At 41.1% G+C, this 20,648-nt stretch overlaps 1 protein-coding gene across 1 annotated transcript in view; it reads right to left on the bottom strand.

Moving 5' to 3' along the window:
- plxna2 (plexin A2) overlaps positions 1-20,648 on the bottom strand; it is a 273,461-nt gene that overhangs the window by 58,164 nt on the left and 194,649 nt on the right. The window contains exons 16-19 of the mRNA XM_034696628.1: positions 18,686-18,853; positions 15,178-15,271; positions 3,742-3,981; positions 1,893-2,036 (exon numbers count right to left, since the gene is read on the bottom strand). Coding sequence (XP_034552519.1) covers positions 1,893-2,036; positions 3,742-3,981; positions 15,178-15,271; positions 18,686-18,853 — 646 coding nt within the window. The remainder of the gene's footprint in view (positions 1-1,892; positions 2,037-3,741; positions 3,982-15,177; positions 15,272-18,685; positions 18,854-20,648) is intronic.

The following is a 20,648-nucleotide window of genomic DNA, read 5'->3' as shown; positions in this document are numbered from 1 at the left end:
GCCTCATTTCTAGGCAAACGCCCAATCAAAATAAAAACCACTGAAACGGCTCCAGGTAAGCTCAGATTGTTATTTAAAGTGTCTGACGTTATAACAGAAAAGATCCCAACGGAGATGGACCTTTCTGTTTTATAAGGATACTTGTCTTTAACCAGAAACAGCTGTTACATCGCTCTCGTCAAGGCCACCACACTCCGTTCACAAAAGCAGCAATTTTAACTTGCAGAACAACAGAGAGTTGATGGGCAACCACTGCCTTAACTTGTGAGTTTCTTCCATTTAGTGTGTGAACTCTGTGTTTAGTTCTGGTCCAACACAATACTTATCTTGCACATAATAGTATAAAAGGGAACAGATTGAGGGAGCTTTAAACGATTTCATCAAGTCATCAAACCAAGCCAGAAACCTTGGTGTAATCATAGACTCAGACCTTAATTTCAGCAGCCACATTAAGACAATTACAAAGTCCGCCTACTATCACCTTAAGAATATATCAAGGATTAAAGGACTTATGTCTCAGCAGGATGCAGAAAAACTCATCCATGCATTTGTCTTTAGCAGACTAGACTACTGTAACAGGGTCTTTACAGGACTCCCTAAAAAGTCCATCAGACGGCTGCAGCTCATACAGAATGCTGCTGCTCGAGTTCTAACAAAGACCAAAAAAGTAGATCACATCACTCCAGTTCTTAGATCCCTACACTGGCTTCCTGTCTGTCAGAGAATAGACTTTAAAATCCTGCTGATGGTTCATAAAGCACTGAATGGTTTAGGCCCAAAATGCATTGCTGATCTGCTGCTACTGTATGAACCACCTCGACCTCTGAGGTCATCAGGTACTGGTCTGCTTTCAGTTCCTAGAGTCAGAACGAAACATGGTGAAGCAGCATTTAGTCATTATGCACCACATATCTGGAACACACTCCCTGAAAGCTGTAAGTCTGCTCCAACTCTCACCTCTTTTAAATCAAAGACTAAGACTTTTTTATTTACCACTGCCTTCCTATCTTAGCTCATTTTAACCCACTTTAAATTAAAATTGTAATGTCATTTTTATTATATTTCTAATTTTCCTTTTCTTTTCTGTTTTATCATATTTGTCATTTTAATTGTGTTCTTTTATGCCTGTCTGAATGTCTCCAATGCTTTTAATGTTTTAATGTAAAGCACATTGAGTTGCCCTCGTGTATGAAATGCGCTATACAAATAAAGCTGCCTTGCCTTGCCTTGCCTTACCAAGTGTTAAAATGTCTGTTTTTGTGAATGGAGTCTTTTGGAAGGCGGTTTTAGGTTTCAAAAAGGGACTCATACTCTCAAACTAAGACTTGAATCTCATCAGGGGAAAGCTGAATAACAGCTCCACCTGATTCTTCAGCCTGTGAGTCACTTTGACAAAAACGTTTCAAATTAAGACCCTGGTTTAAAAATACCAAATTTCCTGTTTCAAATTAAAAACTCACAGCGAGAGGCTTCCACTTCCTTTGTTTCAACAAATCAAATCCCTTGTCTTTGGATCTATATCATCCTGATAACTGATATACATGAGTAAAGCTAAAGCGTGGGTAAATATTGTCTGCTGAAATTGATACTGAGTGCAAACACACGCGGCCACCTGCGTGCTGACGTTGAGAGGGAAACAGTCCAGGTCTTGCACTCAATAAACGAGCAAGCAACTAAAAATAATTGCTTCAGATTCTGGCAGAACCTTTTGACAGATAGAGCACATTCACGCTGTTCTGCCTTTGACCTCCTTTCTTTCGCTGAATGAACAATGACGAGAGAAGGAATAATGGAGTGTAGGACCAACTATTAGGAAGGCAAAATTCACAAATACAGCCGAGAGACGGACAGGAGGAGAAAGATGGGATGATAGACGACACACGAATACTGACCATGACTTTGTATTGTCCGGTGAGGTTGGGGGGCTCACACAGCAGCTGGCTCTCGGACACAGTGACAGAGCAGGGGGTCTCTCCGATCAGCACGGTGTAGTTAAGCTTCACCCCTCCTGACGCCGGGGGAACCAGGTTTCTGCCCTGTGGGTACGAGGAGACGCACAGAGGGGGCGTGAAATTAGGAGAAAAACTCGGACACATCAACACACGGCTCAATGAAGATCAGACAATTTTACCAAACCCCGTGCAGCCAATATGTCCCCTCAATACACTGTAAGTAAGATCCCCAGGTTTGGACACAGCTGCGGCCAAACGCGGCTCCATACTGAGATCAAACGATGTGATTCATTTCACAGAGAGAGAGAGCGGGAACAGCTGGCAATCAGGACCAGGAAGTAAAATATATTCCTTATGATGGCTTTCATTGAGAGGACTTCAAAAACACTGAAAAAGAAAATCCCATAAATTATCTAAACCTCTCACAATAATCAAAAGAGGACGTTTTTACAACAGCAAACTTGGTCTGCCTTAAAAAGTTTGAGTTTATGAAGGTAGAGGTTATGTTTCTTTGTGGACTGCATTCACTGGATAAAGAAAAATATACAACCATACACGTGTAATTAAGCCTTATAATTGTGAAAATAAAACATACAGTAGATCTGTTTATTTTGAAGGCTCTACATTAAGCACAGGTAGATTTCTTTAATTAATCCTATGTTTAGGAAGGTTAAAGTTCCGACACATCCTTTTGTATACTTCCTTATTTTTGCAGAATCAAGTTATCAAACTTCAAGCTAACTTTTCAAACCATCATTGACATCAGAATACAAATATCTTGATTTACATGAAATGTAACTTTATGTAATTATTAATCTATAAGTAACATGTGGGACAGGGGTTCAAAGCTGAAGTTGAACCTGGGCCACCTGCTTGAGGACCATGGCCTCTGCATATGGGGCGCGACCGAACAACTAGGCCAAACCAGCGCCCCTTATTAAACTACAAATTAAAAGCAAACTGTATTTTTCCACTATAAAAATATGACGTTATGTTGCCAGGCTTTATATTTAGGGTTTACATTGTCAGCCCTATGAAAACCCATCATATTTGTTATTAAAGATAAGGTGATTTCACAGCCACTAGACATCTTGAATTATGTTGAACCTGTTTAAAGAAAAGCTTTTTTATGAGTCTTAAATGAACAGCAGCCATAAGTGATGAAAAATGAAGCCAATGCTAAAGTGAGAAAAACTGCAGTTCCTAGACTGTCCACTTGGGGCCGTCTACAAAGCGAGACATCCCAAAAGAGTCCGTATTGAGATGCACATTTAAAAGAGGAAAAAAAAACGCCTGGTACAAAAAACAGTTTTGGTTTCTTCACCCCATTTCTGGGGTCAGCTATCTGAGTGGTCGAAAGTTAGCTGTGGATAAAAGTTAGCTTGAATCACCTTTCCAATATGAGGACCGCCAACTTTGAGCTTCACCTCCTCAGAATCTAAAAGCTGATGTCACTTCCACGTCCATGTTTTCTACAGTCTTTGGTCTTAACATCTGAACCATCTCACTCACTGGTTATTATTTTGGCAAGCTGGTGGTTTGTTCCAAAAGCAGTATGAACACTCTAAATATTCTGCTTTTACTCCTAGAAAACCAAGTAGTCTTTTTCTTCACCAAACCTTAAAAACTACTTGAAATGATTTCCATACTTTATCTATTTTCCATACTGCACAGAAGCCCCGGAGGAGTCAGTGTCTTGCTCGAGGACACAGTGATAAATCTTCTATGGGGTTATGCACCATTAATGTCCTGCAGATTTAAATGCATGCAAATCTTGCACGTTCTTTACCTTGAGGATGATAGGCGAGCCTGGTTTCTGCTCGAGGACGCCGCTGGTGCTGAGAGGTTCAAAGTAAGGGTTGGGGTAGTAGAGGAGGTTGGTGTTGTTGTAGACCAGCAGCGCCTGCACGTTGTTGAAGATGAATCCAAACTCATCTGCATGCTTCACCGTGTCCGGACCCGGGAGATAGTCTGTCATGAGGGAGGGGGCGAAGCAGCTCATGCTGGTGGTGTTCAACACTTTACACACCTGGAGATAAAGAATGGAGAGGAACAAGGGGTGTTAAGAAAATCTGATTTTTAGCATGCTTTTAGAGCATCATTTGATCCAGTTTAAGAATGAATGGATTCATCTTTTAGTCTCTCCAATGTCAGAAGGTTAAACGCTGATCAAAATGTCCCAGAGCCCAAAGTGACGTCTTCAAAGAGCCCCTTTCTGTCAAAGCAACTGTTCACAACCAAAAGACTTCATGGATTACATACATCTTTGGTGATTCCTTTTCTTTCGATTGATAAATAAATGTATCGTTATGGCTGAAGACATGACCTGAAATCCAACAATCCAGGAAAAACCCAGCTCAGCTGAGTTCCTTATCTCCTGACCCCAAAATGACTCCCACACCTCAAAGCTTCCCGCTGTTTGTTGTTACCTAAAGTACCATCTTAAGTGAAAGACACAGCTCTTGACATCAACCCTACAGGAGGCTCAGCAGCAGCTTAACAACCGGCATTTAAAATCATTCTTTCCAGAGAAAAAAAGATTTATCATGCATCATTAAATCTGTCTCTCCTGGAGAAGAAGCCTTCAAAAACTGGAAAACAAACTGCTGCTCTCCTCTCACTTAAAAAGCACCGGAGGACAACAACAACCACACAAAGGATGGAGGCACTGCTCCCTCTGTCTCTGCAGGTGGAGGTTGAGCTACGGCTCTTTTATTACTTCTCTCTCCACTTTCCCCCGATGAGAGACCTGTCTTCCATCCATCCTCGTCGGCTCAGCTCCAGAGGGACGGAGTGCGGGAGGATTGATTGCGGCACAGCACTCGGCTCACATAGGTTTTTTATCTCCTTTCGCCCCCTCCCATCTCTCTTTCTTTCCCTCTTTCTCTAACTCGCTCGCTCTCTCTCTGGGGAGGAAACTTAATTAGAGGTAAATATCATCAAAGCTGGTGAACGCTAGCAACTACCACGCCTCCTACCTGTTGTCTGCTGCTCAGAAGCGAGACAGGGAGATCGATGCATGCTCATTGTGTGTAGGCTACAGAGTGGAGCAAGGAGAGACCTCGCAGGAGTGTGACAGCAGAGGTAGAGAGAGAGGGACTGGTCTACTTATCAACGATCAAGAGTCTGAGTATTTAACCCTGATGAGGTCTAAATGTAAAAGCTAACTCTATACAAACTTTGATGTATTGTGTTTAATGTGTGTGTGACTTTAGCCTGCGACTAAGGATTAATCTAATCAGGTATTAATCTGTTAATCATTACTGTTTTCAGTGCTGGGGAAGCTGCTTAGCAAGCCACCAATTACTTCACAGTAGAGGAGGTGAGCTGCAGCAAAGACACCCAAGAGAGGCTGCTCGTTATATAAAGCTGAGAAGAGAAAGTAGCTCAAAGTACCGCTGGAAAATGATACAAAAAAGAAAGGGCAGCATTTTTATTTTGCAAATTATGCCCACTTGTTCTAAAATACAACACTTTTAATGAGGAAGTGAGAGGAAAGCCTGCTTTGCTTTTGAGTACAATGTTCGTTGGTCACCCACCATGCCTTTCAGAAACTACAGTCCATGTTGGGGTGTTGTTCCAAGCTTTCCAAGTCATAACTTTTCAGAGCATTTGTTATTAAATATCAATGACCCAAGTTTATGACCAATGCATTCCTGTGCAGGTCCTCAGAGAGGTCTGGACGAAAGAAGGGGTTGTCCGGTGTGGCCAATGGGAGTTCAGTTACAATAAAAACAGTGCAACCCATTTTAAGGCCCAAATTGTTTGAATTTTCTATCGTTTAAAGCTCCTGTAAAGACCTTTTTACTCTGTGTCAATTTTTTATGTACTTTAAATACTTAAGAAGTTATGACTTTATCAAAAAGCTATGAGGTTAAATAGTTCTTGTTCATCTTAAAGGTAAATAATTAACGATATGAAACACTCCCTCTATCTTTTATCCTCCTCTATCCCTCTTTCCAGACCCAACTAGGTCGAAGCAGATGGCTGTCTAAGATGAGTCTGGTTCTGCTCGAGGTTTCTGCCTATTAAAAGGAAGTTTTCCTCGCCGCTGTAAATAGCTAAATACTGCAAGGTGCAATGCTCATGGTGGATTAAGGCAGGGTAAGACTCAGTCTTACCCTGCCTTGGTGTTGGGTCTCTGTTCATGATTTGACATAGAGTGGTCTAGACCACCTATGTTTGTAAAAGCGTCTTGAGATAAAGTTTGTTGTGATTTGGCGCTATACAAATAAAGATTGATTGATTGACTCCCTTGCTCACCCTGCCCGTCAGTAAAGCAATAGTGGCCTTTGAGGAAGAGAAGCTTGTGCCATTCGTCCATTTTTTACCATCAAAAACGTCCATTAATACAAACACGGATATTTTATGAATTTTATATCCCATTACATCAAGTTGGTTCTGCTAAATGCAACTAATTATGGCACTCTGCATTTTTGATACACTGTAAAAAATGTAAGTAGATACTAATGTTAAAAACTGTCAAACCGTGACAATAAAAGGCTCAAATATTTCATGTATACACATATAACAGCACTGTTATTTAATGGAAAATTCAATTTATACCACATCCATGTGATACTTTCTTGGTAATCATACAGTAAAACAACATTTCTTTCTCCGGTAAAAACCTATCTTCGGTAGATTACAGAATCAAACTCCAAACTTCACAGTAAAATCAGCAGCACTCTCTGTTATTGTAGAAAAAGTTGTGTAATTTTTTTTTACACTAAACCTTTAGTAACCACAGCTGCCTGTTTTCAACGTTATAAATAAAGTTGCGTTTTTAAAGTATGTGACTTCACCGCTACCTGAGAGTGGACACCTTTTACGACGGTTAAATAGAGATGAATCCAATCTCACATCTGTCACAGAAACATACACAGCAATATACTACTCTAGCTATGCAGCATACTTGGCCTGAGTGCTCTGTACAGTAGAGGCTTCTCTGCTCTTGTGTGACATTTCTCTTTAGAATTCCCACTTTACGAGCGACATTCACAGCGCATGAAGAGAGACAGAGAGAGAGCCACAAGATAAGCCTTTTTAAAAATAGATAGCACGAGCAGGTAAGCCTCCTGAGATACTTTCATCAAGTTTAGCTTGCGTTAATGCATGGGCGTCACTTCCCCGTATGAGCCAGGAGCCCCGAAAGAGCTTAAAATGCATTGTTCTAAAAAAAAAAATCAATATAAAGACAGAAATACATTCACAGAATAAGTGGAGACACAACGTGTGGTAACATGGTTCACTGGATAACACTGACTCACTGCTACATGATTAAATTATGAGAGGATAATGTTTCCATTAATGCACAGTGTATACGTGTTATACAGTATATACGCAGGAAGTGGAGATGCTGTTGTTGTCTCTGTGCTAATGTACATCTAAATAAATAAACAAACAGTATGTTCTGACGATCAGAGTGTGGATATTGAAAGGTTTAATGTCTAAAAGAGTTCAAGCTAAGTTTGAAACGGGCTGTTTTCTCACTCTTGGCACTCCGACAGGTCATATAGACAGGCCCAGATGCTCCGCTTGCGTCCTCGTGACTGTCACGTTGGAACATTTGCAAGTCAACTACGGCTCTGACTACCATCTGCTCTGCCCGAGATGGATACTGTGAGTTTTTTTTTTTCCTTTTTTTATTACACTGTCCTCACTTTATCTCCTCTTACTCACTCTTTTTTCCTCCCTGAAATAAATCCTTTCCATCGCTGAATCCTGTCAGGATAGAAAACTGCTGCTATCATTTAAGAATGTTTCACCGGCTGAGTGTGGCGTGTGTAAATCCAGAGCGATGAGGGAGTAAATAGTGACGGGGAAATGGGGCATTGTGGGATTTGAGGAAGAAATATGGGGGGTATCTTCTGTGGGAGGGGCAATAAATGTCTGTATTTCAAAAGCACCTTTGCATGACTTCTCCCTTTGAATAGAAACTTTTAATTAATGTTTACACAACAAAGGGATTTAGAGGGATTACTGGATTTCTTCAGGTTATTTTTCCACCACTTCAATATACAGTTTTGATATTGCACAGCATACATTCTGCACACCATTATCTCTCCTCACCCTGTATCTCTCACATATCACAATAAAAACAAAGTTCTATACAGTACACTTCCAATAATTCAGAGTATAAAACAGTACATCCATTCCTCGAGGCCATGTGAAGAAAAGAAGCTCCACATTGTTCAGCATTGATAAAGTGAATCGAGGTCAACAGATAGAGAAAATAATTGGAATCTTGGCCTCATCTGTCTTCTTTCTCTCGTGTTGGACCGAGCCAGGGTGTTTTAAGGCAGTAACACTCCAACCCCTCTGGCTGAATACATTACCATGATCTACTGTGCTGCTACAGCCCACTCAGCCATCCAAAGGTCTCTGGCCAGGGATGTGGTGAGATAGACGGAGAGATAGAGAGGAACGAGCGAGAAGATGGACCGGCTGTGGTGAGCTGCGTAGGAGAAATGTGAAGGGGTCACGGAGTCAAAGGTCATGCGGAGGCTATGATTCGATAGCCAGTCACTGGCAGTGCCTCTGCCCCTGTACTTTGTTACTCCTACACTGGGTCTGTTTTCCTGCCCGCCTGCTGCTCCGACTATCTGCTAATCCTGGCATTAATTCTAACTCCGGCAATGATCTGACCAAGAAAGATCTGTGTGGTGTTTAAAGTTGTGAGAGTTAGAGCAAGTAGTTCAATTTCCTCTAAGACGTGTTTCAAGCTGTATGTGGAACATCCTCTGCGGGAAGTTATGCGATGGGGATGTAAAATAATTCATACACCACCTGCAAGTACTACTTAAGAGGTTAAAGAGAGGGTAAGTGAGCCCATCAAGAAGCACTTTTTTGTCATCAGTTTGTCAAAGCTCTACAGTGGTGCTGCCCTGCTTGTGACTCAGATGAGTGTGATATAGAGGAAGCTAGATGTGTGCAGAAATGCACTCCAAGACAAATTTCCCTAAGGGGGAAAAAGTATATGGTATGGTATGGTATGGTATGGTATGGTATGGTATGGTATGGTAACTTATCATATCTTACCATATTGTATCGTATCAAATCTTATCGTATTGTTTCCTACTGTATAGGGTTAGGGTTATTAACATTAACCCCAGAAGAGAAACTGTCAGTTCTCCTGGGGGAAGGGTCAGCAGCTCCTCTGGCTGCTAAATATGTGTCTGCCTGTCACAGCCTGAGGGACGCACCATCCCATGGTGTTTGATTTTGGGTGGGTTTTTTTTTAGCGTGCCGCATCAGGTGAGGACATTGAGATATGCTGTATGGGTAACCGTTCATTAATGCGTATAGAATATGTAATATATGTAATATATGGTTGATATGTATGTGATAAATATAATATAAAATGAATATGGTGTGTGATTAATGTATATGTGGTGAGTGTAGTGTGTTGTGAGTATATATAATGTATTGTATGAATTTATGTGCTTTGGCAATAACATGTCTTTGTTCATGCCAATAAAGCAAATTTGAATTGAATTGTTAGGGTTATTGCATCATACCATACTGTATCCTGTTGTATCATATTGTGTCATAGTATCAAATCATGTTGTTTTGTAAAGTTTCAAAAGCGTATCAAATCTAATTGTGTCAATTTTATTCTATCAAATCTTGTTGTATCAAGATGTATCGTATCGTATCGTATCGTAACGTATTGCATCGTATCGTATCTTATTGTATCATATCATATCGTACCTTCACCCACTGTATTGTATCCTTTTGTACTGAATTTGTATTATAGTGTATCCTATTGTATCATATTGTGTGGTACAGTATCACATAATTCTGCATTGCATTATATTGTATCGTTAAGAATCTTTACGTTTCATATCATATCATATCTCAGTCCTGGACCCTGTGGAGGTGGTGGCTGACAGGAGGATTATGGGCAATCTGTCGTCTTTGATGAACATTTCTTTTTTAGATGTATATTCTGATAGATTAGATATATATTGACATAGAGTGATCTAGACCTCCTATGTTTGTAAAAGCGTCTTGAGATAACGTTTGTTGTGATTTGGCGCTATACAAATAAAGATTGATTGATTGATATCTTATCACATAATATCCTACTATATTGTATCCTTTAATATTGCACCTATAAAATTGTATCCTGAAGTGTCATATTGTGTCATATAGTAACCACATCATGTTGCATCGTATCGTATCAAACCGTACCACAGGATATTGTTGTTGTTGATGTATTGTATCATATCATTTTGTATCTAATGTACCGTATTGTATCTAATGTATCATATAATATTGTATCGTATCTAGTGTATGGAATCGTAACATATTGTAGCGTATCAGATTGTAAAGTTTCATACCTAACATATTGTATCTACAATATTGTATCTATCGTATCCTATTGTATTGTAACTTACATTGCCAGCTCTCGCTACCTCAGCTGGGCTACAAACATTGTTAAGGACTCGTCCCACCCCAGTCACCACATAATCAACCTGTTGCCCTCAGGACGGCGCTACAGGTCTCACAAAACCAGGACTAATAGACTCGGAGACAGCTTTTCCCTAGAGCCATCAACGCTCTGAACACTCACCATAAACACACTGACTACACTCTTCCTTCCGTGCAATAAAATCAATGTGCAATATTCTGCCCCCCCCCCCCCACCCGACGTGCAATACTCACTGTAAAGACTATACAACTAAATACTATTTATTTTTAAAGTAATTTCTATCTTAAAAAGATTTTATTTATCAGACCACTGTTGCTTTTGCTGCTATTGTTGTTTTTACGTATATATGTATGTATGCACCAACAGAGCAGCACTCCTAATTTCATTGTTTGCAAGTCACGCAATGACAATAAAGGCATTCTATTCTATGAACTTATCGTATCTTAGCGTTGCATGTCGTATGGTAGAGTATCATCAAGTATTGTGTCATCAGAAGAAAGAAATCTAGCACCAGTGGCTGTAGCTGTTACGAGCTGGTCAAGTCATTTCATTTAGACTATATGAACTGATGTCAGCTGCTTGCTTATCAGCGCTTACTCTTCTTGTGAAATCATTGTCCATTGGTGAGGAATTCGCCTTAACAGGGTTTTCTGGGTCATGTCACACAATGTATTTAGTCCATTGGGAAACCTTTGACTAAAGGTCACATCCTGTCTGTCTCAGACTCTCTGTCTCCTCAAGAGGACAGTTTGGATTCAAATGGCGTCCCATTACGACTGGACTTAATTCATCATTCACTTAGAGTTAAAATACAATATATAACATTATACTTCATTCTTCACCTACAGCTGTCTCCATTAGGATATTCACCTGTGTGACCTGGGAACGTCCCTCTTTGCTGTTTTGTGGATCCATGCTGTCCTATAAATGAGGAGTCGTCTTTTTTTTTTCATCGGGTGGTTGCACAATCAGCCTATCTTGCTTTTTTTCTCCGCAGTTACCAACACCAGCTTTGATAAGCAGCTTTCCTTCCTTCAAAATCAATACTGAAGCCACGCTGCAGATGTCAAATAGGAAAAAAGTGGCAGCTCTCGAGACAGTGGACACCCAAGAAGCCACGATGATGCATGTAAATTGTATGTTCGGCGTGTCCACTAACATTGATTGTTGTAATGATCTGTGCCTCTTTCACTCAGCAGAGCAGACAATCAGCCTGATTGGCCCAGACATGATAGAGGCCCCGGCTGGCTCTTGATGTGCTGAGCCTCAAACACTGACACTCAGTCCAGACGTCTTAAACGTGGAAAATACGGCAGATGAGATCTTTCTGGGACAGGGGGAATGTTCTGTGGCTGGAAAAAAAACCCTTTCAGCTTTAATCAAGATTATGATAAATGTTTGAGCTGTGAATCCGGTGACAGATACAGAGCATTTCACAAAGAAAATTGTTCTCCTTTCCTCCGCCGCTTTCTTTGTGCATGTGTGCAGGTGACACAAGGGAGGCAGAGAAAAGAAGCAATTTAGCGGGAGACAGGTGATCATTTGAAGGCAGCCTGACAGACAGCAGCTCTTATTGCTATAGGCTGCTCGGCTGTGTGCCTTCCTCCACTGACAAAAGGGGGGAAAACGGGGGAGAGTAGGGGGAGGTGTGATGAAGGATGGGTAATTGTAGCCTTAGCATTTAATAGAAATTCATTATGTGTGGCTGTGGGGCCAATCAAGACGATGACACAGGCTTCTTTTTGCAAGGTGGGGAGCTAGAAGAGATGAAGCTAGGCGGAGATGAACAAGTCTCTTTCAAAGCCTCTGAAAATGACAGATCAGACAGCCAGCACCCACACATATGAGTCAAATCCCATTCCTCCAGGTCTTCAGGAGTCTCTCGCTCATCAAGTGTTTTCTTCTGGAAACATTAAACAGCACAGATCTGTCTTTTACTCGTAATTACTCGGCTTTCATAACTCACAAAGGTCTTTTAAGGAAACTCCGTCCTAGCAGGAGGAAACAGAGTCGCGCAAAAAGCCCAGGGCAGAGTTAAGAGATTTTAAGTAAAGGAACAGTCACTAAGCAAGTCAGACACTTAAGGCCAATTTTAGCCTGCTAATGTGAGGGATGAGGAGCTGGAATCTGCAAAGGGGGAGGAGGCATGTGGGGACAAAGCTGCTTAGAGATGTAAAAGTGAGGGATGATGTGAGGGAGTGTTTGTGCATGCATGTAACTGTACCTGTCATCAGATTCTAAAAATGAGGCAACAGAGCTGAATACACGTGTAAGCCTCTGCCTTATTTTGCAGCAGCGATTCATGATTGGTCAGGATCGAGATATGGGATCGTTAGATTCATATTAAGCGACACTACAGTAAGAATTAAGAACATTTTAATTCTAATGCACAAGAAGAAAGAAATTGTTTTGATTTACAACAAATTGTATGGCCAACTGAATAGATTTCCTCTTCACTTGAATAAACGGTTACTTGGCTATTTTACCCAGAGTCTTTTACCAATCATTCAGTTCTAAATTAGAGCTTCTGTGAGGAGTTTTTCTGAAGCTAACATAAATGTCTCCTTATCACTTTCAAGAGGAAACTGGACCATCAGCACAAAGTTATATTTTGGACTTTTTTGCCTTTATTTTGAGAGGACAGCTGAAGAGAGACAGGAAACATGGGGAGTAGAGAGCAGGGGGAAAGACATGCAAGAAATGGTCGCAGGCTGGAGTCGAACCAGTGACCTCTGCGATGACGACTATAGCATCTCTTAGACCGCTAGGCCACAAGCACCCTGACCATCATCACAAAGATGACAGTTTTGAAGCATGGACTTAGCCTAATGTTTAAGTTGCGCGCCCAGAAAGTAAGAGGCCTGGGTTCGATTCCAGCCTGCGGCCCCTTTCCCGCATGTCTTTCCCCCACTCTCCCCCGGTTTCCTACACTGTCCTCTCCACTGTCAATAAAGCTCTAAAAGCCCAAAATACAACTTTAGAAAAAAAAGTAAAAAAAGGTGACAATTTTCACAAGGTTATTTTCAATGTTTGGAACCGCTTGCAGGGGTAAGTGCCAGACATTGGGATTAACATTTTTACATTTTCAATGACAAAGATTGCAAATGACTCCTATATCTGACTGCTAAATAAAGCAGAGTGAGATGTTGAAAACACTACTCCCTAATTAACAGGACAAAACTAGAGAATAGATAAGAGGTACCGCTTTGTTTACAAAATGGTCCTAGACCAAAAGTTCCCCATAGGAGCTTTAAATACAGTTTATAAGACACTAAAATGTGTTTAAAACTAAATCAATAAAAATTATATCAAACTGAGTTTGTATTGTAACCCCAAAGAGCAGTCAGACTTTTGGGTGTCCAAACTGGGGGACAAACTTTTGTAGGGCTGGTCAGGCGGGATAAACATTAGGGGTTTACCCCAAACCTAGAACGGTTATCTCTACTGATCACATCTACTTTAACTTATAATATAAAATAATCCAAAATGTTATATTCTCAATAATTTTAAAAGGTAACTTTGGAGTGGCAGTATTTAAATCTGCTCATCTTAATTCTTTAAGGACTCAAAAAGAAGACTGTTCTCCAAAGTCACCATTTAAAGTACCAACAAAAGCAAATGTTCCACATATTAGTAGCAGCTTGTTGAGACACAACCCAAATAGCTGACAGTAATTTAAGTGCCGGTGGACGATCAGATTTCAGGTGTCTATGGCTGCTGTTAACTTCATTCTTTTTGATAACGGCTTAAAAATACTCACAGGAGCTTTAGAAGAGATCTAAAGGGGACAAAATATTAAAATCAGCCTTGACTGAAATGGATTTTTCTGTCTGTAGCTCTTTAAAGAAGCACTAAAAAACATTCAACTTTCAGATATGCACTTTGTGATGCTTTGTATTAAACACTCAGAAGAACAAAGATTGTAAACTCCTATATAAGAGAAAGTTTTCTTTGGGAGTGTGTTCGTGCTTTGTTAGGCCGCAGAGCACCATTCCTCTACATATTCTCCTCTCTTTCCCCTCTGACTTCCCATTATTCCCCCTTTAGTACATTCATCTGCCCTCCAGACCTCCCCCCAGACCACAGAGAGGAAAATCCCATCCTCTTAATTAAACACGGAGCCCCAGGACAGGGGCTCAAATGCAATTTGTAACGATTTCCCGCAGCCAGAACTTTGATTATACAAGGGCTCTTTATGCTGACCAAAGACTTCTGACCGCAGTTAATCTTCCATTGAAAGCCATTAGGAGCCTCCTTGCCCCTGATCATGCACACCTCAGACAATCCTCACACCAGCCCACCCATACACACTTCCTCTGCTGTCTCTATTGTCCCCCAGCCAACTCCAATACTGCAGAAACTATCTTTATGTAGTTTGAGAAGCTTATTTTTAAGGTAGTAATGTTGTTCAGGGTGTCTGGTGAGACAGTAAGACTCAAAAGTTGGGGGGCTGGGGAGCTGAGATTCCGCCTGAAGAAAATTTAGAGTAAACTCTTAATTAAATACTGTAAGCAGACCACTCTCACTGCCAGCTGCATTATTCAGATGCTCGTCGGAGTGCTTGAGACGGCCGGGTTCAAGCAGAAGTTAGGGAAGCGTGGAAAGCTAGAGGGGCTGTTAGAAGAGATAGTACTTTTTTTTTTTTTTTCCTAAGCTAAACATCACTTAGCTTGCTTGTATAGCAGTATGTGGTGAGTCAAGCAGGACCTAGTTAGCGTACATTTTCAACATCCTGGTGCATAGGGGTGCATACTTAACTAGCTCTAAGACAGTAATAAAGGTTCTTACATTTACGGACTCTCTGCCAGCGTATTTGACTCGGATCCTCGGCTCCTGGACCACATCCAGGTTGGTTCCTGTCACCATCAGGGGGGTGTGGCCACTGCGGGAAAAACAGAAGTAGACGGCTTAATGTGATTCAGTTTGAATAATCATGTTTGCCTTATAACTTCTTCCCTTGTTTCAATCATCTAAGAGAAAATAAATGATCACAGAGGGACAGAAGGGAAGACATGGAATGAGAAAACAGAAGAAACAAAGTAATCCAAAGGCAGTTCAAGTGTAAACTTTCTAACCCTCATGTACCTCTTCAGAGCATTCACCATCAGTTGATAATAAGTGCATTGAATTGTCTTTTATCCTCCGTTTCTTTGGGAGGATAATAGCCTTTGGAGTGGAGGATGATAAGAGCTGCTTTTTAACTGACTTCAACTGACTCGCTGCAATCAACCGGTGCACATTTGGGCTTAGAAGCACAGAGGTAACTGGAGAATATAAGACTGCAGTGGTGGTCCTGGGCTTCATAAGACGGGAGCTCAAACAAACAAAGCAGGCAAACAAAGCAGGAGGGAAACTGCTGGATGTGCCGCTCTCCCTGCAGCTGTTTGGCTTGTTGTTGTTGTTGTTGATGTCTGTTGTCTTTGTTGTGGCACCGTCACCGTGGCGGGCTGAGTAAAGATGGTAGACAGGAGATGGTGAAATAATAATTGTGGGACGGAGTGGCTGACGGTGTGGAGAGTCACTTAGTGTGGATGGACTAAGTGCTGTCTGTAGGCTCATTAGTAAACTATCTATCTATCTATCTATCTATCTATCTATCTGTCTGTCTGTCTGTCTGTCTGTCTGTCTGTCTGTCTGTCTGTCTGTCTGTCTGTCTGTCTGTCTGTCTATCTATCTATCTATCTATCTATCTATCTATCTATCTATCTATCTCTCTCTCTATCTATCTATCCATTTCAAAACCATCCATCCATCCATCCATACAACATATAAAATCCAAACACCCAACCATCCATCCATCCATCTTTCCATCCATCCATCCATCTTTCCATCCATCCATCCATCTTTCCATCCATCCATCCATCCATCCATCCATCCATCCATCCATCCATCCATCCATCCATCCATCCATCCATCCATCCATCCATCCATCCATCTTTTGTACCATCCAACCAGCCATCCATCTTTGCATCGATCCAAACAACCATCTATCCATCTTTCCACCCACCCAACCAACCTTCAATCTTTCCATCCATCCAACAAACTATCAAACCATCTTTCCATCATCCATCTTTCCTCTATCCAACCAACCATCAATCCATCCATCTATCAATCACTGTATCTATCTGTCTTCTGTTCATCCATCCAGTCTGCCATCAACTCCCCATCTGTCCTTTTTTCATCCATACGTCAATCTTTATCTATATCCATCCATCCAACCAACCATCCCTCCATCCATCTGTCCTTCATGTCTTCCTGTCCATCTGTCAAGCCGTCCGTCCATCCGTCCATCCGTCCATCCAATTATCCATCCCTCCATCCATCCCTCCATCCATTAATTAATCCACTTATTGCCAGTCATCTATCATTTTTCTACATTTCTTCATCCATCCATCCATCACTCCATCCATTCATTCATCTACTAGTCTATTAACAAAAAAAGATGATCAACTTCCTGCCCTTCTCCATCCCTCTCTCCTCCTCTGTGTCATCACACTCTGGCTTCAGTGTCCCTCACACTCGTCTCTGAGCTGAAGCCATCTGCTGTGGACTCACACCTCTGATAGCACATTGTTCTACAGTGTGCCTCTGTTTCATCTCCATCCTCCTTTTCCTTTTAATTAGTACTGTATAGTGCGTGTGTGTCTATCGGCCAAACAGATGGATCAACATGGAGTCCAATGGGAGAATCTCCGTCTTAACAGCACCCAATCTGTGAGCTGTGGCACCTCTATCAGATCCAGACTAATTGGAGGAGAACCAACCAGTAATTGAAAGTGCAATATTGACTTGTGTCTGCTTATTGTCACTGGTTTGGACTGGCTGGATCAAAAGCTCTAATGCACAGGCCCGAGAAGGACAGGGGAGGGGGGTTCAGAATTCTGACCATGGATGGTTAAAAAAGTAAAATGTGGCCACGACAAATTGTTCGTTTTTGAACCTTTCATTTGAAAGTTTGGCATTTTGACTTGTTCTTCTTTTGGAACAGAAGTGACCATATTTGGATGACAGGGAGACGTGTCAAAATCGTGTTGCCACACCTTAAAACACACACTATTTTATTCATGATTTTATTCTTAACGGGACTTAACAGACAAAAACTGTAAGCAAGCCACCTAGTCAGACTTAAGAAAAATGTAACAAGATAACAAATCAGATGTGAACAACAGGAAGCAGAAGTGACCATATTTGGATGATAGGGCTCATCTGTGTATCTCTATTAGCTACCTCCTAACACAAACCAGCTTAATCACTAGTTTAACTTAAAATGAGACCAGAATTTAAAAATGTTACACAGGGTATAAAGTTAAATAGTGGCATGTTCTGATCTGACCAAATAAAGCAGTCTTTTTGCAACCAGTGGAGTCTCCGAAATAATGCATGTAAAGGTACTTCCACATAGGCTTTACTTTAAAAACCAGACTGTCTACTTCTTCAGTATGGTCTATGGCAGGGGTTCCCAAAGTGTGGGTCGGGGACCCCTGGGGGGTCGCTTGACACTAATTTGGGATCGTGAGATGTCTTCCAGAATTGTTTTTCTTTTTTAAATGATCTAAAGTTGCCTATGTTACCCATTATTCTAAAAAAATATTGACAAAAATAGTTAAATTTTAAATAAAATCTTGCAGAATTAAAAATGTTTCATTTTTCTTTTTTTTTTTTTTTATTGAGTCTCCAATTATTATGATTTTTTTAATATTGAAATCATATTACTATGGCAATATGCATAATATCAACCTGTGGGGGGAGTGGTGTGGCAGCTGGGTTTTCCTTATTTGGAATGTATGATATGGTGGCAGTACGTTATTTTGTTTTATTTATGTATTTTTTTATTTTTTCTCTTCTTCCTTCTCCTATCTTTCTAATGTAAATGTCTTTATATAATCCACTCTCCATGTTTTACTTTAAATGTGTAATGTTGTTTGAAGACAAGATGTATGATCTGATTTAATTCTCCTTTGTTTGTGGAAAAACAAAAAAATGAAACTCTGTTTAAAAAAAATAAATAAAAATGTTTCCTTAGTTTTCTATTTATCTTTGTTCCCTGATGACTCCTTAGGTTAAGGTGAGTTAACAATGAATCAATAGAAGCTTCAGTAGCAGCGAGTTAAATCACAGCACCACAGGAAATACAGCCAGGTGTGCATGTAGGTGCTTAATTTTCTGCAGACCAGCTAAATGAAGTATGAAACAACATTTAATCACTTCGAGGGGGGTCCCGAGTCTTTGGTACCTATATTATGGAGGTCACGAGCTGAAAAGTTTGGGAACCCCTGGTTTATGGTTATGACTTTACCTTGCAATGCTCCAGTCAGGGTCGATGCGCTGGACGGTGGGGTCTTCTATGTACTCGAAGGTGAGGCTTTCCTTGATTTGGGCGCGGTCCACGCTCACGCTGATCTGCACTGGGCCGACACCAGAGAGAGAGGGAGCGGAGTAGCACAAGATCTCCGTCATGGTCCGCCTAAAAGTAAAGCATGAAAGGAATCAATCAAGTAAACTAAAGAGCATCCAAACATACACGCAGAAGGTTCTGCAAAGTGCACTTAAAGTTTCCCTTAATGTGCAACTTATAAATCTAGTGCATCTGAGCGTTAACTTTCTGTTCTCGCTAGCTGCAAGAACAGAATGCATGATGATTATTGCTCTACAAGCCCTGCTCTTTAATTATCAAAGAAAGAACACAGGAAAGAACAAGTAATCCCGCCATAGTAAGAGTCCTAATTACTGCATGGGAGATATTTGTACCACAAACAAATTAAAGATGGGGAAAAAAGTGAGTTTTGAAGTTTTGAAGACAAGGAATCTCTCTGATACAGCAGCAAACACACAGGTGCAAATTACCTGATATAATAGCACTTGTACACAAGCAGTTCTTCCACTACTGTCAGATATGTCTCTGTTTCCCTCCCTCTCCATGACTCCGTGTTCTACCTGCCCACCCCCTGAATTTGTCCCAATTTATCAGCAGCAGAGAGGAGCCGGTAGTAGAACAGCCCCCGTCCTCCTCCCTCCTCCCATGCCAGGAATACGGCAGAGAAACACAAACCAGTAATTAGCCCCATATCTCATTAAAGCTGGCTTGTCTCCTCAACCTTACAACATTACAGTCCGACTGCTGCAGCAGGGCTTACTGTAGATGCTTACAGGAAGGGGGGGGGGGAGTAGAAGGAGGATGTGTGGGAGAAGCTAAAAAAGGATAGGGGTGGAAAGAAACGGAAAGAGACAAGAGAATAAGAGGCTGAGGAGGGAGAGACAAATTGATAGAAAGATAGCAAAGGAGGGGGAAAAGGATGAAAAAGAAGTATAGGAGCAGCAGGTTTTATATCAGCATTTATTGCAGGGTTTGATGCAGTAGGTCATCAAAACCTTATTAAGATTTACATAAGTTTCTGACAGGGGAGAGAAGAAAGGAGAGAGAGGTTTTCTCCCCAGGGGGATTTTTCCGTAATACCAAGAGAAGAAAAAAAAAACACACGAGAAAGCCTTGAAATATAGCGGCTTATTTTATGGGAATAATATGCATCATCTTGGGAATAGGAGGTCTTGTTTTTTTTTCTTTCTTCATTCGCTCACAGCACGCCACGTATCTAACATTTCCTGACAGTGATGTATGTTGCTGCTCTGAAAAGTTAAAGAAACACTGAGTCAAACAGCAGCGATGCTATCTTTATGTATTAAAGGGCTTCAGTGTTGTGGGTGCAAAACAAAGCTAATTCAGAAAGTTATCAAAAAAGTAAAGAAATGAGGGGAAGATATGGAGGCTACAAAGAAGATAGATGGGCTTCATCCTGCTTCTGTTGTTTCTTTTACACCTGATAGGAGCTTAAAGTCTCATTTCAACAATAAGTTATACAGTATCTCACAAAAGTGAGTAGACCCCTAACATTTCTTCTAAAGATGATGCACAAGAAAGCCTGCAAACAATCTGCTAAATACAAGCAGACTACGGACATGGATTACTGGAACCATGTCTTGTGATCTGATGAGACCAAGATACACTTATTTGGTTCAGATGGTGTCAAGTGTGTGTGGCAGCAACCAGGTGAGGAGTACAAAGACAAGTGTGTCTTGCCTACAGTCAAGCATGGTGGTGGGAGTGTCATAGTCTGGGGCTGCGTGAGTGCTGCCGGCACTGGGGAGCTAAAGTTAATTGAGGGAACCATGAATGCCAACATATACTGTGACATACTGAAGCAGAGCATGATCCCCTTCCTTCAAAAACTGGGCCGCAGGGTAGTATTCCAACATGATAGCGA

Source organism: Notolabrus celidotus, chromosome 11, assembly GCF_009762535.1.
Source record: "Notolabrus celidotus isolate fNotCel1 chromosome 11, fNotCel1.pri, whole genome shotgun sequence".
NCBI lineage: Eukaryota > Metazoa > Chordata > Actinopteri > Labriformes > Labridae > Notolabrus > Notolabrus celidotus.
The sequence above is the reverse complement of the archived record's forward strand: the minus strand, read 5'-3'. Positions and strand labels throughout refer to the sequence as shown.